The 17,789-nt window shown below is 41.7% G+C and overlaps 1 protein-coding gene across 1 annotated transcript; it reads left to right on the top strand.

The window, feature by feature from the left end:
- The first annotated feature begins 277 nt into the window (after window positions 1-277).
- LOC113017412 (uncharacterized) lies at window positions 278-8,170 on the top strand. Its single transcript, XM_080296276.1, has 11 exons — window positions 278-438; window positions 517-762; window positions 1,234-1,515; window positions 1,707-1,832; window positions 2,382-2,397; window positions 4,405-4,481; window positions 4,690-4,962; window positions 6,675-6,888; window positions 6,984-7,051; window positions 7,132-7,245; window positions 7,878-8,170. Exons 1-11 carry the CDS (start codon window positions 381-383, stop codon window positions 7,901-7,903), a joined length of 1,500 nt encoding a protein of 499 aa, XP_080152402.1. The 5' UTR covers window positions 278-380; the 3' UTR covers window positions 7,904-8,170.
- Window positions 8,171-17,789: the final 9,619 nt, after the last annotated feature.

The raw sequence follows: 17,789 nt of genomic DNA, 5'->3' as shown, positions 1-17,789 counted from the left end.
GTGTTTTCAACTGGAAACTATTTAAATAACACATGAAGTCATATTTCACAGTGTTTGTAAACAAACTGAATCATTTTATTAAAATAAAGTTGGTTTTATTTTGAAAATCCGCAGTGTGGAAGCTGATCAGGCTGAACTTTATTTTGAAGAGTCTATAAATATTGATTATTGATCGGTGCTGTGTGTGTCAGATCATGTTCACCTGCAGCTGCTGTCTGCCTGGACACTGATGACATCATGAACTGTGAGCTCTGTGATTGGCTGCTGTGTGTTAGAGCTCAGCTGCACTTTCAGTCACTCACAGACTCTCACACTCACTCTGTGAGGTTCACACACAGACACACACACACACTCAGAGTTTAACTGTCAGAGAGCTGCTGATGAAGATGAAGGAGCTGCTCCTCTTCCTCTCCTGTGTCCTCTGTGTCTCTGCTGACGGTGAGTTTGTCTCTGTAAACAGCAGCTTATTGATCAGGTTATTGATCAGGTCACTGATCAGTGTTTGATGTGTTTCAGCTCTGCACAGTGACATTGAGATCACTGGCTGTTCAGACTCTGATGGAGAGGAGATGTATGGACTGGATGGTGAAGAGGTTGCCTACGCAGACTTCAACAAAAAGGAGATGATCTACCCTCAGCCTCCTTTTATTGTTCCTATAAATTACCCAGGAGCTTATGAACAAGCTGTGGCTAATCAACAGGTCTGCAGACAGAACCTGAAGACTGTTCGTGTGGGGATGAAGGACTTCCCTCCCAAACACAGTAAATACAACATGTAACACCTGTCTCACCTCACCTGTGTTTACCTGCACGCTCTGTAGAGTAACACACTGATGACATCATCAGCACTGATTTACTTTGTCCAATCAAACACAGCCAGCTTCAACCTGATTAAATATAAGAAATAATTCCACCTTAAGCACATTCAGACTGATCATGTGTACAGAAACACTGACGTGTTTATATTTGTGTTCATGTTTCAGTATTTCTGAATGCAGTATTCTGCATTTACTGCAGATCACAGTTTATTTTATTTTTCCTCCTCTTAGTTCCTCTGAAGCTGAACTGAGTCTGTCTGTAGTTTAACTTCATGATTCTGACCTCACTCTAGCTTCTCTCACACAGACAGTGATGACATCATCTGAGTGAACACCTGAACGTTTTATTGATGTTTATTATCATCATGATCACCTGCTGACGCTCTGATCCTCTGCCTGATGTGTTTGTGCACAGTTGCTCCTTCAGCTGTGATGATCTACACCAGAGATGAGGTGGAGTTTGGAGAGAAGAACACTCTGATCTGTCATGTGACTGGTTTCTATCCTGCTCCTGTCAACGTCTCCTGGACCAAGAACGGACAGAAGGTCACAGGATCCAGCATCAACACTCCCTATCTAAACAAAGATGGACCCTTCACCCAGATCTCCAGACTGCAGTTCACCCCACAGCTGGGAGATGTGTACAGCTGTACAGTGCAACATCTGGCCCTGACACAACCAGAAACTAGACTCTATGGTGAGAAAACTTTTTTTAAACAGTGAACATTGACAGAAATACAGAGGTGAAGACTGAGGCCAGTGTTCATCACAGCAGCTCAACAGCTGGATCTTATCTGAGCTGACAGTTTGAGACAGATGTTTGCACGTCATCCTGTTTTTCCTCTCCAGATGTGAGGTTCATGTCTCTCTGTGTGTTTGTGTCTCCAGATGTGCAGGCCTCTGGTCAGTCTGATCCAGGTGTTGGCCCTGCGGCATTCTGTGGAGTGGGTCTGACTGTGGGTCTGCTCGGTGTGGCTGCTGGAACCTTCTTCCTCATCAAAGGAAACGAGTGCAGCTGATTGGCTCACAGTGATGATGTCATCAGTGTTCTATAATGAGCTCATAATCAGTGTGACTGTCCAGATGTTGTTACTCTTTTTGTGTGCAGAGTTCACCTGTTAATGAACATCTGATTCCTTTGTCCTGTTTGCTTCCTGTTTACCTGTCTCAGCTGCTTTAATTTAATCACCTGTATGAGCTGTTCTGTCTGTCATCATGTGTGTCAATAAAGTTGACCTATGAATTCAAACTAAAGCTTCTTTCAGCCACTTTCCCCACACAGCTACACGTTTGATCCAGCAGATTTTACCTGAACTCTGTTCCTGCCACAAAAACAAAGAAGATAAAAGTCAAATTAATGTTGCTGAAATCAGTTTCATCTGAGCTCAGGTGATCATCTGTGTTCATAAACTGCTATAATGACTCAATGTTTATCAAACTGTTTTTCAGATTTCCATATATCAATAAAAACATCTGAGTAATAAACACAAATCTGTGAGTCTGTTCTTTGTGTGTCTTTATCAATCTTCATGGATCCATTTCACTCTCTGTGGTTTGAGTCAGTGCAGAGTGGAGTCAGGTGTGTCTGAGTGGCGTAATTTATTTAGGCTCTGCTTCCTATTTATTGTCATGAGTGACATCATGGTCACTCATGATGTTACTGCAGTCCAGGTTTTGAGAGTTCAGGTCAGTAATACAGATGGTTTAATGAAAGAATTTCTGTGTGCGTGTTTAAAATTAAACATATCTGAATTTATCTTAATGCCACTCAAAGATATAAAACTACATTTCTGATTACGTGTATGCTGATACAAACAGGTGAGAGAAAAATCAATTAACAGTTTATAGAAATGAATGTTTAATGTTTAACACTTCTGTTGTAACATGTTTTAATATAGGATTTTTAAATTGATCCTGAATGCTGTTTAAAATCTCATCATAATTCAATTCAGTTTTATAATATACCAGTGATCCCACCAATAGTGACCTGAAGGAGTTTTATATTGTTTTTTTTTTTTTTTTTTGCCTGTCCCATTTGGTTCTTTAGCCGTCAGAATTGTTGTCTGAAGACCAACAAGGATACCCAATGGATTTACTTTGCCAAATGGATCATCGTGGCATTGCCGTATTGGTCCATTTGGTCGACCTTTGTTTTTATTATTTATTATATTTTATTTTCAGATGTTACAGACGGGACAGACATCAGTGAGAGATAGGAAAGGGAGAAAGAAAGAGGAAGGAAAGGAAAAACAGAAGGGGAGAGGGACAGTGAGAAAGGGGGAGAAAAAAATCTCCTGGATCACCTGTTGAGAGAAGAAGAATAGAAAACAAGCAAAAAACCAAAGCAACATACTAAACACAACACCATCGCATTAATCTAGCTAAGTGTAAACAGCAGTAAATACTAAATATTCAATGTTGTTGTGCAGCACGCAGGACAGACGGCGCACAATGTGCTTTCAAGTAGCAGCCAAGAAACGTGTGATTTAAGTCTACGAGCAGTGAACACGCGTGTGCACACCTGTGTGGATCAGCGCGCTTGTATTCAAAAGGTTTCCACATGTAATGGTCTGCAAGAGGATGTAGCGAGCCATAGCCCCGTCCCCCAGGGCATGAAGCAGGCATGGAGGAGATCCAGGCCCCAGACATCCAGAGGCCCCAGAGTGCGAGAGCCCAAGGAGGACCACCGGAGGGGCATCCGTGCCACCCTCATGGGAAGGGCTGAGGATCCTCAGACGAGGCGTCACCCAGTAGCCACCGAGCAGAAGCTAGAGGGGGCTGCACCGGCGTGCCGGCAGCCAGCTGTGCCAGAGTGAACCGAGCCGCAGGCCCAGAGGCCGGAGGCCCGAGGGCCCCCCGCACCCCGGAGGAGGCCTGACCGAGCAACAGGCGCCAGGCCCCGCCAGGTAGCCACCAGGAGTTTTATATTGTAAGGCAAAGATGCTACAGTAACACAGCACAATAATAATATTAGCTATGAGCTGATGTTCATCTGCTGCAGTCTGACTGTTAATGATTTTATGTTTGAATCCAAATTTGTCTGCTTTAGTATTTTAATGGAAAATTGTATTTTTAGTTAATGTAATCACAGTAAAATGAATTTAAAAACATGCCTGTTTTCATCTTTGAGACATTTCCATCACATCCATGAGGCCTGTGTTGTCACACAGAGGAACATTGCCAGCTGCATGGAAATGTTTCACAATAAAAGTGTCTCTGTCCTTTTACTTTTAAAGACAACATTGTTTTATTCATTATTAAACAGGAGGAAGAAGAGAGATGTGTAAAGATGACAGTTTTTAATAATACAGGTTGTGGTTATTATTACAGCAGTACTGATGTCAGTGGCCCATTCAAACTATAAAGATGAATAACTTCTCCGTTACCCCAGCTGTGACTGTGGGATATACAGAAGATTCTGAGTGCTCTCTGTTTTTAAAGCTTTAATGGACTTTAACAAACAAACACACACACGGTGATGAAGAGTGTGAGCTGGTCCCACAGAGTTCTTCCTGGTAACAGATGACGCTGTGGTCATGTGACCTGTCCTCTGTTTTTAGAGCAGCTCTCAGTCAGACTGAGTCAGTTTGTCAGGAGAACTCAGGAACATGGCTTCATCCTTCCTCTGCCTCAGCCTCCTCTTCATCAGCCTCAGCACAGCAGGTATGATCGATATACTCATCAATACACTCCTTAATATACTGCAGAGATACACTGATCACCAATCAGTGTACTGATCACTGGTCAATACACTCATCACTGATCAGTATAGTGATCAATACAGACAAATCCACTCATCAGCACACACATACACTCTCTCACTGGTTGTGATCAATACAGTGATCAGTCCTGATGTTCTGTTTGTTCTCAGATGGATTCATGAATTATATGGTGTCTCGCTGTGTGTTTAACTCCACTGAGCTGAAGGACATCCAGTTAATCGCATCTTACTATTACAACATGATGGAGGTCGTCAGGTTTGACAGCAATGTGGGAGAGTATGTTGGATACACTGACTTTGGAGTGAAGCAGGCAAAGTACTTTAACAATAATCCAGGAGAGCTGGCTGCAATGAGAGCTGAGAAGGAGAGGTACTGCGTACACAACATTGGTAACTGGAACAGCAACATTCTGTCTAAATCAGGTGAGTGTGCTGGTCTGTGTGACATCATCAGGTGTTGACCTCACTCTGAATCATTCATGATGGACTCACAGCTGCAGGTCAGACTCTGGTGATCAATAACTGTAATAAATCACTGACTGTGAACACTCTAACCTCAGTCTGTGGCGCTCCCTGCTGGAGAAACAGGCAGCTGCTCAACATTACACAGTGATGATGATATTAAAATATTCATTTCACTTGTTCAAGCTCAAATATCACTCACATTTATTTTATTAATATATATATATATATATATATATATATATATACAGGCTATTAAACACTTTTAACTTCTTTATTTATTATAAAGCAGATAAATCTGAGAAACACTGATGTTTGTTTAAAGTTGGATTTTCACACTAATGTGTGTCTGCAGTTTGTTTCTTTGTTGTTTGTTGATTTCTTTAACAGCTTCACACCTGCACACATTTACAGCTCAGATCTATGAGTCAGTGTAGCAGTGGAGCTATTAAATATACTGAAACAATTATAAAGTTATCATCATAACACACACATATAAACATGACTGCTGTTATTTAATCTGTGTGTGAAGTGTCTCACTCTTTGCAGCATCTCTGCAGTAAAGTGAGCTAAAGTGCTGAAACAGCAGATTAGACAGAGCTGATGAGTTCATGAATCATCTGCTGTGCTGACAGGCTGACCTGACTGATCAGTGAAATGTAAGCACACAGCCTGTGACCTGTGTAACATGAGGTTAATAATTCATGTGTACCAGTGAACTGCAGTCAGGCTCCAGCAGCAGCTCAGAGGAACATGAGGAGAACCAGCGCAGACCTCCTGTGGAGAGGAAGCTGTCTGAGAGTGGAAACTGATTCTGCATGTCGAGTCCATCACTTTTGGATTATAGATGGCTAGATTTACGAGTGCACCTTAAACGCACCATGAGTGTTGAACCATGTGTAGATGAGCAGGCTGTTTACAGGCTGTTTACAGCAGTAACTTCCTCTCTGGAGTGAGATGGTGTGACCTCAGAGAAGGAAATGTGCGAGAAGTTTCCTCCATCAGGCTGTAGCTCTCATCTGACTCATCCGTGCGTGACTGGTTTGAAATGTGATAAAAATAGACAGACACAGCACCCCTGCAGGCTCTGGATGGTACAGTCTGATTAGAGTGACCCTTAGCCTCGCTCACCACCACTATCACCATCTCCTCCACCATCGTTGTTCAGCCTACAGCTGAGCCTACATCACCAGTTTAATTCATTACACTTGGGTGTAGGCATGAACAACTGTTCACCCAACAAGTGCATCTAAAAATAATAAATCATTTGTACTTCATAGTTCCTGCTCATCAATCAAACAGCTGGATGAGCAGAAATTCAAAGTGGGACCAGCTGTGGATTCAATCCTCAGTTTGACTGATCTGCAGAAGGACCAGTTTACTGATGGTTCAAACTGGTGTCCCTCTGACTCAACACTTCACTGGATGTTAATAAAAACTGATCCAGGTTCAAGTCCAGTAGATTCCCAGCACATACAGCTCTGCATGTGTTACTTTATAATAATAATGTTTACAGCTGCTGATGTTTCTGTGATTAAACTCATGTTTCTCCTAAAAGCTGATTCATGATCTGATGTCAGACTGGTGATATGTGACTGTACTGTTGACAGTATCTTTATTAATGCACTGATACTTTGACATTAACAATAACAGAAACTCATACTGTTTTCCAGCTCCGCCCACTGTCAAACTTCACTCCACGACGCCTCTCTCCAGTCAGCATCCCGCCATGTTGGTCTGCAGCGTCTATGACTTCTTTCCCAGTGAGATCAAAGTGAGCTGGCTGAGAGACGGAAAGGAAATAACCTCTGATGTCACTTCCACTGAGGAGATGGCAGATGGTGATTGGTACTACCAGACCCACTCACACCTGGAGTACACACCCAGGTGAGCATCATTATAAATGGAAACAGACTTTTAATATGAAGTCCAGACTAAAGTTTAAAGTCCAGATCTGAGAGTCACTGATGTTTGTGTTGAAGATCTGGAGAGAAGCTCTCGTGTAAGGTGGAGCACGCCAGCCTGAAGGAACCTCTGATCACTGACTGGGGTAAATACCTGTCTGTATCTACACACCTGTACACACCTGTACACACCTATCTGTCTGACTGTTCACCTGTGTGTCCTCAGACCCGTCCATGCCTGAGTCAGAGAGGAACAAGCTCGCCATTGGAGCCTCAGGACTGATCCTGGGTCTGATCTTATCTCTGGCTGGTTTCATCTACTACAAGAGGAAGGCCCGAGGTCAGAGCAGGACTCTCACTCACAGACCAGTTCATACCTGAAACCAGTTTAGACCAGTCTAAATCTCAAACCACATTATATCAGTCTAAAACTGGTTTGGATCATCAGTATTTTTCATATATTGATGTTTCAGGCAGGTTTACACCAGTAGTGTTTATTTCAGACAACTGTTAGTTACATTAACTTCCTAAGACCCGAACTCTTCCACGGCAGCATTTTTATTTCCCTTTGATATTTCGGCATATTGGGGCCCAATGAATGTAAAAATTTTTGTTTTTATGAAAAATAAGAGCCACAAATGAGGATATTCATTTAAAATTTTGAAAGAACAGTAGCAGTTTAACGTCCTCGTAAGTGGATATCAGGCCCATGTAGAGCAAAATTGAGTATTTTGGTCTAAATAACCCAAAATGTGATGTCCACATATGTGGATGCAGGTCCTAGGAGGTTAATGTTTCAAACACAGGTTTTGACTGTTTTTTTGTTTTTTTTTAAAGAGGACTCTCAGACCTGGTCCAAGCTCTTAAACATGAAACTTCACTGAATCATTGCCATTGATCTGTAAAAAAATCAGCTTCCATGAAGTGTTTTCAGAGTGTTGGTGACTGTGTCCTCGTCTCTTATTCTTTCAGGTCGTATCCTGGTTCCCACTAACTGAGACTGGATCCTGGTCCTGGTTCTGTCTGATGTTATAAAGGCTGCTGCTTCCTGTGTTCAGACTGATGATGATGATGATGATGATGATGATGATGATTTCTGTCTGGACTCTGATCCAGGACCATCTCAGTGTTGTTGGTGGTTGTTATTTCACTGGGATGGTCCTGGATCAGGTCTAATGTAGACTCTGCTGTTTGATGCTTTATGTGCACCTCTGCTGTTTAATCCATGTGATGTAATCCCTGTAATCCATGTGTCTGAATGATTTGGGTGTTTCTGCTGTTCTGATTACCATAGATGACAGATTTTTACTGGAGGTCATTGTTGCAAAATAAATGACTCAAACTTTGAGCTGTGTGTTTGTTTACCTGCATCCTGTTAATGTCAACCTGAAGATTTTATTGAGGTCGGGGAGATGTACCGCACACTAACTCACACTAACCATTTTCCCAAAGGGCCACATTGAAGACGTGGCCCTTTGTGGAAGGCATCACCAACAGTCAGAACTTCATTATTCAAGGGATGCCAAAGATCATTTGATCTCTGGCAGATCACCTGGTTCTTTTCAACAGATCAAATATGGAAGCATCTGATTTTTATCCCCACTATATTAATTAAAACTAAGAACTCGTTATCTCGGCCTAGAAATGAACAATCAGCATTCTGTGTGATGCACTTTCTGTGATCTCAAACATAACTAGAGAAAGTCTTGGAATTCCTTCAGGTTTTTAGACTAAAACTACTATTTCCACCAATGAACCTGCAGCATGTTTGCTTTTAAATGTCACTTTCCTTGGAAAGAAAACTATTGTAGATGGTTGGACCTCAAAGGAAACCAGAAATCTGCATCAGTTATTAAAAAGCTTACTGGTGCATGATGTGAGGTCAAAATGATGAAGTCCAGATTTCTGGGTGGATATGATATACATTAAACCAGGCGTGAACATTTTATTAATAGGGCCAGGGTTTATCTAACAAACCTGAAGTATTACAGGATTAAAGCAAAGATGAATCACAGGATATCAGTTTGTATACAGCAATGTCACTGACATATTCACACAGTGACTTTATTCAAACAACTGAAACAACAAAAGATAAGATGTGAAAGAGGGGAAGAGAGAAAGATGGCAGCGTGGTCAGCACTCGTGGCCTCTATAAGGTGCGCAGATGTATTTGGGTCTAAAGCCCCGCCCCTCAAGCACGCTCTGGATGCCAAAACAGTGCCAGCAAATTGTAAGCAAAAAAATATGTAAGTGTGAAAACTTAGTTGTAAATAACTTATTTGTTTTAATGTCTATATTTACAGTTTCAGTTCATCTTTTTTTCACTATAAATTTTTTTTCAGTTTCATTTTAAGCTGGCATCGTTTTAACCCCACACCTGTGGGACATGATCACTCGTTTCCACTCGCTGTCTTCTCTCTGCTGGCTCACTGTGAGGTTTACATCAGTTATTACCACAGAGAGCAGAGGATGACCTGTAGACTCACCTGGATGCTGTGCCACAATCAGCTCCTCCATATCTCTGCAGGATCCCAAACAGCAGTACTTCTACTGTTCCTGCATGAATGAGCCCAAACTTACAGACACATGGCGCCTCCTGCTGCACGGAGAGTGCAATAACAACAAAGACTTCCTGAGAGCTTGAAAGAATGAATTGAACTTGTTTAACTTATTGAAACCTCGTTTTGTTTCAGGTTCTTAAGACGAGCACATGTCACATGACTGAGGCCCTGCACAGACATCAAGATTATCTGTAATTCACTGGCTCAGAGGAAATATGTACAACATCAGTGTGTGTTTGCCCTGTTTGACTGAACGGACACTATAATGTCTCATGAAACTGCGTGTGTTTTGTAATTTCAGCATGGTTCAAACAAATGGTTGAAACAAACCTACACTGTTAAAAATCTGATCTATGCTGTCCAGCATCTAAAAAATGCACTGCCCAAGTGTCCCCTCTCCCCACTGCCTTTCAGCAGCATGCAACAGTAAACAGGTCGTCAGAGGAGCCGAGATGATGATTAAGTTTAACATTTTCTACAATATTGACAAAGCACTTTAAACACAAGCATTTTTTCAGTAACTTGTCTTTCTGGCAGAAATGTGCCCCAAATAAAGTAATAATAATGACAAGATTGTTAGTTAATCATTTACAAATCAATATTGTCTGCATGGACAGCAACTTTCTCCCCTTAAATGTGCACACGTAAAACTGCGGTGTTAAGCGATGTGGTTGAAAGGTTTGGGTGCGCCTAAGAAAAAAAGTGTGCACCAGCACAGCTGTGGCAAAAAGTTAGTCTACAGCCCTGTGGAGGGACACTCCCACTAGGTTTAAATCTGGGACTCTCCACCATTTGACCTTAGAACTGAAGAAGCTTCTATGATGAGAGGTGAAACGTCTTCAAGCAACTTAAAGAAGTCCAGACACTTTTCTTTGCAAGCTCCTTAGTTGTATAAAGTGCTTTGAGTGCTCAGATTGATATAAGAACCAGTCTGTTTGTCTGTCAGCATTCACACTGGAGTTTCTCCTGCACACTTTGTTCTCCAGAAACTGTTCTGGTATCCAAACTTGCAGCTTTTTAAGACTACACCACTATTACTGTTCATTCTGTAGCTTTTAAACTTTTTAAAATATTAAACTTGTTATTACTTTTATTTCCATTCAAATGAATAAAGAAATCTTCAGATCCTTTTTACACCCACCTTACTTTGTAACCTCACTGCTCCAGCATACTTACATGCATTTGGCACTAATAGGGATGATTTCCGTAGCAGAAAATGACCTGTGAGATGACCTGCAGATTGTTGGTCTGCTGAACAGGTTTCATGTGAGGCCTGTTCATGTGATAGATTGATTATTAGTTGAAGTTCATAATGATTCAAAGTTACTGAATGTATTATTTAATTTCTTTCAAATATGTAAATGTATAAACAAGGGCAAAATAAGTCCCATCAAAGAGATTTACTGTAACACAGGCTAAAACAGTTAAAAGAGTTCATGACATGGTTCAACCGGATAACAATCCTTAATATAACTACAACCTGTGTAAAATTCAATCTGCCTCATTCGCAATGAAGCTGCTGAAAGAGAAGCATCATGTCTGAGCGTCATCATTGACTTATCCCCTTTTCAGCCCCTTTTCAGGGTGTAACATTTTGGAGGCACTGCTGGGATGAATGTGATGAGGGCTCGCTGTCTTAGATAGACGCCCCAGTCATCATTTAACCCCTCACATCAAATACTACGGTGGGAGATACAGTGTGCTGGTTTCGACAGTTACGCAGAGGGACCTGCATGCAACCTGAGGTTAACTACTGGTACCAGGGAAGCTGCACTGAATCTTCTGCAAAGAGGTCTTACATCACACTAATCTTTTCCACAAGCCACAGACTGAAATGGAGTCTTCAGGGCTAGAGGACCTGAAGTTAGAAGTTGCTGGTACGTTGTATACAGTGACAAGAGACATTTTGATCGAAGTTTGTGATTTCCTAAATATTGCTGGTTCAAAACTTGAAAAGGTATCGGGTAAAAGTCGTTCCTCTCTCATTTCCTATATAATACAGCACTTAGAAAGAGAGGAGCTGGGTGAGCTTGAAGATGAGGGAATGTCAGAGCTACTGATTTTGAAAAATAAAATTTTTGAGTTGCAACAGGCTGCTCAGAACGGTACATCGGGACACAAAACCTCAGATACTAACCAGACAGATGAGGTGCAGGAACAGGTTGGTGAGGCCTCAGAAGAAGAACAGCTGATAAAGGAAATAGAGACGCTTCATTTGGCTCTTGCATTATCACGACAGAACAAGGCGAAGCAACCTAGTACAGCCAAACTGTCGATGAGTGTGGGGGACAATAGTGCTAAACAAACCCCTCCACCTTTTCTGACACTACCGTGGGGCAGAGAATTCAAAATATCAGGTCAGATTGGTGAGCCCGGCCAAAAGGATAAACTAACCTTCTCGAGCCTACCTCATCAGATTGAACAAGGCAAGCAACAAGCAAAGGAGTCCCTGAAATAGAAATAGTTGATGCAGTAATCAGGGCAATAGCACCAGGCTTACATTGCTTACCCTGAGGAGGATTCTAAGGTCCCACTACCAAGAACGAGGTGCAACAGAACTTTACAAACAACTCACGTCAGAGGTCCAAAGCATTAAAGAAACCCCACAAACTTTCTTAATCCGTGCCCTAGACTTAAGACAGAAAATTCTGTTTGCATCGCAAGAAGCTGAATCTGGCTTAAGATATGATCCTGTGCTTGTACAGAGCATGTTCCTTCATACAGTTCTGACAGGCCTGCAAAATGATAACATTAAGAGTGACCTCCAGCCCTACCTACAGGAAACCACAACCAGTGATGACCTCCTCATTGAGAAACTCAATGTTGCCTGTGCAAATGAAGCAGAGAGACAAAATAAAAAGAAGTTACTCTCCCAGCAGCGGCCAACCACTGTGCATTCACTTCAGTCTGACACCCCTGCAGATAAAAAAGGGAAAAACCTAAAACCTGAATCCATCAGCAAAGCTCAGCCTGACCTACTAAATGAACTTAAAGAAATCCGTTCTGACATGGCATTATTGAAAAATCTTGGTGCTGAAGTCGCACAAATCAAAGAAATAATTCAACAGCCTAGTCCGGCACAAACACAGTATTCTGCCTCACTTGCAGCACCAGAATGTATTCCCTTTTCTCATCTTGAGCATCTGCCACAAAACTACTGGCCTCCTGTGGGACCTGGACGGAGAGGTGATGCAGCTCAGTATCAACAGAGGTTTGCACCACAACGTCAGTATCCTGCTGTAAACCGAGCACGCCTAAGGAAATGCTTTGGCTGCCAGCAAAGTGGAGCTGAGCACTGCAACCATTGCTACCGATGTGGTAGCAGTGAACACTTTCTCGCAGGTTGCAGGGCGAAACTAACTAGACCAGACAAAGATCAACCTTTAAACGGACAGTGGTTGCCCCCATGGGACAGGGAGTAACCAATAATAGTGTAACGTCCCAACAGCTTTGCTATTACTGTGGTGTTCTGGGAAAACTCAAAAGACTCAGAAGGTGTGCATCTTGTAAAAAAAGTACTTACTGTTGTAAGATGTGCCAAGCTGAGCACTGGCCCAGACACAGAAAACAATGCAACAAACACTCTCAGCCTCAATAAATAAATAAAGCACCAAATCCACACTTTTAAGCTTAAATTTCAAAACTTACATTTAACTACTGATTTTATCTACTGTTCTGATTTTATCTGTTTTGATTTTATATACTGTTTTGTTTGTTTGTTAATTTGTTAGTTAGTTTATTTGCTTGTTTTAATCAATTTTAAATCCTGCTTTTTATTTGTTTTTGTTTCTAATGTCTCTGTAAAGCACTTTGAATCACCTTGTTGTTGAATTGTGCTATACAAATAAACTTGCCTTGCCTCAAGTAAATCAGCACACGCACTCAAAGGCAAGTGTTATTCACCCCAAAAGGGTGGACAGCCAGTCCCATCTTGTTGCTCTTGTTGGGAAACAGTGTATAGTTGACTGTTATATGTTTTATGTTAATGTCATTGAGCAAATACTGAAAAGTACTATAGTGAAATACTATAGAGTACTATAGAGCAAATGGATGCTGCAAGAACTGAGCAGTTGCATGAGGCATTAAGAGGGGCTTTCCCTTGCCTTAAAAGAGAAAATGTCACAACCTTTATTCATTTAGTGACTGCTGAACAATCACATGATTTTGTTGTGAGAACAACAAAAGAGAAAGTCATTGTACCCAAACACACTTCTGTTCAGATCGACTGTAAGGTGCAGACCCGCCCGCTGAAGAAAGACACTACACTTCTCTTTGAGCCTGACATAAACATATATTGTTCTTGATGTGCAAAATCCCACTGATCATTGAGCTGTCAGGAAAAACTGTTGTGGGCACCTTAGAGCAAATTCAAGCTGTGTACCCAGCGACGGTTTCAGAGAAATCTGACCAGTGGTCCCCATTATTGGTGAATCAAGTGAATGCAGAGAGTGAGCCAATTCCTGACACCTCACCTGAGTGAATCTGAAAGAGGGGTGGTGCAAAAGATGCTCCGTGAAGAATGTTCTTCCTTTTCCAAATCAGATGATGATATTGGTAGTATCGACAAGTTGAAACTGAAGATGTCATTGAAGGATATGGATCCTGTAGCACGCACTTACCTGTCAGTACCACAGCAGCTATACAAAGAGATGAAAGAGTATCTGCACAACCTTATTGCACAAGGATGCGTCAGGAAATCCAACTCATCTTATGAGTTGTCTGTGTTACACCTTTTCAGGGTGTAACACGTGGGCCAGGGGCGGGGCCCATAATGAGCACCCCCAGGTGGATGAGGGAGAGGGGGAGAGAGAGAGAGAGAGAGAGAGAAACAAAACAAAACATGTTGCCCAACACGGAGTCAGCCAGCTAACACGGGGACCATGACAGTGTATTTTGAATCAACATATAGTCTTTGAATTCCACTGTAAATAAACTCATTCACTGTTACTCAGCGTCTGCACTTGGATCCACACTGCTATCATCTCCCAACGATCTGGATTGCAGATCATGGAACTGAGGGTCCAACATGTGGGACGTTGTTGGAGACCAGGATCTCCTGGTTCTGTGACCCTTGGTTTAACCTCATGGTCCCAGCTCCAGGCTGTACTGGAGAACAACTCCATGTATAAGAGCATCACTGCATACAGTAGTTCCTGACCTCCACCACAGTGGATGCCGAGCTGTGACTGTGAGCTTCTCCCTCTGACATGGTTTCTGTGGGTGATCCCACACTGACTGGGGTGATCACAGACCATGACATTTAGTCATCACACATTTTAAGTATGCACAGCTGTGACATGTGCATGGCCATCAGAGAAATGTCAAACGGTAACCTGCTGACCTTCTTTAAGACACTGAGTGTCCCATAATGCACCTGTGATTGGCTGATGTGGTTCAGTGCCACCAAAGTAGAGGGTGGTGGTCGTCCTCCACCTGCTGACTGACCTGGGTGGGGTTCTTACATAGATGCTGTGTCTTTGCTGGACAGCATACGTCTGGTGCTTCCAGATTTACTCATCCCAGGACGTGCTGGTGTTCAGGTTGAGAGTACTGGGGAGACAAAAGAGAGGAAAGGGATATTTAAGGTGGCCTAGCTGATAGAAAATCATATAGTTTCAATCTGTCTGCACTTCTTCTTGAACATACAAGTGTTCTTTTGTATTGAATGTTGTGACTGAATTACGTGAACACGTAAGGAAGCAACTTTGCTACGTTAAGCCTCAGAAAGACAACCTGTTAGTGTAAATCGATTTATTTCAGATTTCTATAACAGCTCCTGTAACATTTTGGGGAATTGCATTTTACAAGTCCCAGAATGAATCTTTACAGCTTAATAGATTCAGTTCTGATCATCCAGTCAGAAAATATCATTGTAAAAGTCATCAGCTGACTCCATCTGCCCAGATCTGGACCAACTGTGCGCTGACGAGAAATCCACCAATGAAAAGCAAGCCTGAGTTTACTGGGCCAATCAGAATGCTCTATCAGTCCCATACATTTAAAATCAGGTAAAAATGAATGAAGGCTTAAATAACTTATATTTATAAATAAATAAATGTGCTGAAGTTAAGATGAACAAACATTCTGTAGAACATACAAGTTTTAATGCACAGCATAATGTGTGCAGGGCTCATGCACCTACAGGGTCAAATTCAAGCACTTTCAAGGTCAATTTTCCAGCTTTCCCAGCACCATATGAAAACTAAAGAAGACCAGTACCTCACCTCAGTAAGACCATGTGAAAATAAAACAAAACAGTCTGAGTTTAGTGTGTAGTTGCTCACGATAAACACATGAATGACAGCCAGGGAAATACAGTACAACAAAAACATGTCCAGTCTTTGTGCACATGTGGATCAGTCCCTCTTATTACCATTATTTCCCCCTAAGGTGTTGCCAAACGCACCAAGTTAATGGAAAAGCTGCAGCAACACACAAAGAAATTTAGCTTTTACACTTTGCGACTCATTTTATTTCACCGATAAGAAAACGTTTAGTTAGACATTTGTTGTAAATGAAATACAGTTTCAAGCAGTTTTAAGCACCACATCTGAAATCCAAGCACTTTTCAAACCTTGAAAAGACAATATTAAAATCCAAGCATTTTCAACGATTTCAAGGACCTGTATGAACCGTGTATGATGTGTGAATTATTTATAACAGTATCAGAGTCTCAAATATTCTCAAATATGAGAAGAGCTTTTTCTTTTAGCCAAGCTGACCCTAAGGCTACACATCTGAAATGTAAGTACCCTACACACATACATATATCAATACGGTCATTTACTAACAGTCATTGTACAGTTAAAAATTATACTCAAGTCAAAAAACACATCCAATGATGATTTCTTACAGTTAATATTATTAGGAGCGAAACAGCTTTAGGTTGTTCATGGTGAACGGTAAGGATTCAGAGATATGATGCACAGTTAATTGTAATAAAATGTGGATTTTTTTTTCATCGCTGTTTGGTTTTTAATATAAACTCCTCACGTTTTGCAGAAAAAAAATAAAAACTGTGAGTGATGGAGGGAAATGGAGATCATTTTTGGATTCAGCACCCTGAAAAGCATCAAATTTACAAAAAAAGAATCCCATGCAGCTGAATTTTGTTTTTGCAGACCTTTGTAATTTAAATAAAATATAAATATGTTAAATAATCCCCAAAAGGTTGATTCTGTTCATCTGGACGTGATGTTTTCAGAGGAGAAACTTTTCCTCAGTCATGTGACTTCTTCAGTCATCCTGCACTGATACTTAATGACATGATGTTAATTTACACTCTGGTTTAGGGAGGATCGTTACCATGCACAGAGGAGGCACGGTCAGTCTGTCTGTGATGTTTTCCTGCCAACTGTGATCCAGAGCAGTTGGTTTCTAAAGAACACACAGGTGGATATAAGGTGGTGTGCAACTAGAGCAAGAAACAAACACATGTTGTAATAAAGTGCAGAAAACTTAAAGACAACATGATTCACACAAAAACACTGAATACCTTTAATACTGCTGCTACCGATATATCAGCCTTCTGTCATGTGTGCTTTAAATGAAGATGTTTGTGAGGCTGTGCAGTTGTGAGTGTCTCAGCTCACAGAGGAAGGACACCTGAGTACAGACATTAACACACACTGTAACACTCCTGAAGTCACATGGAAACACTTTACAAAGAATGAACACATGTTTCCATGAAAATAATGTCATTAACCTTCTTGCTGTGAGGAAATCTCACCCGACTGCTTTGGGACAAGCTCGAAGGAAGACTCATCACAGAAGCTCTCCTGTGCTCCAGATGTGAAGTCTCCCACTCTGACTATGGTGATGAAGCCTCTCTGATGTGTGGCATTACAGTTTCTGGCTGTTGTGTACTCCACACTGTTGGACGTTACATGTGAAGGTTGGAGACGACACAGGAGGACTGTGTAAGGACGAAGAACCTGTGTGTGGACAGTCCTCTGGTCCCAGCCACAGTGAGACTGGTCAGCCTGGCTGCAGAGAGGATGTGTCTACACTGTTCGTTTTAAACTGGCCTAAACTGAGTTTCTGACTTTTCTACATTACTGTAAGTGAATCTTAGATTGCCTGTAATCGTAATCTTATACTGACATCATTACTCAAGCCACATTTAAGACATGTACTTTCCAAAAATGTGAACATTATACGGTGATGAAGCATTCACAGGTCATCATGAACCATCACAACATGCAGTGTGCAGGGTGGGGTAACTATAGTAGGTTTTCACGGAGACGTTGCTGTGCTGGGAAATGAAATCAGGTCCAGCAGAGTGTTCTTCTCAGTGGTGGAGCTGTGGTGACCTGTGTGCATC

Source organism: Astatotilapia calliptera, chromosome 3 (assembly GCF_964374335.1).
Source record: "Astatotilapia calliptera chromosome 3, fAstCal68.1, whole genome shotgun sequence".
Taxonomy (NCBI): domain Eukaryota; kingdom Metazoa; phylum Chordata; class Actinopteri; order Cichliformes; family Cichlidae; genus Astatotilapia; species Astatotilapia calliptera.
The sequence above is the reverse complement of the archived record's forward strand: the minus strand, read 5'-3'. Positions and strand labels throughout refer to the sequence as shown.

Coding starts and splice junctions, on each gene's coding strand:
- LOC113017412 (XM_080296276.1), top strand. CDS start 381: ATGAAGATGAAGGAGCTGCTCCTCTTCCTCTCCTGTGTCCTCTGTGTC. Junction 1,516..1,706: donor ACCAGAAACTAGACTCTATG/GTGAGAAAACTT, acceptor TTGTGTCTCCAG/ATGTGCAGGCCTCTGGTCAG. Junction 6,889..6,983: donor CACCTGGAGTACACACCCAG/GTGAGCATCATT, acceptor TTTGTGTTGAAG/ATCTGGAGAGAAGCTCTCGT.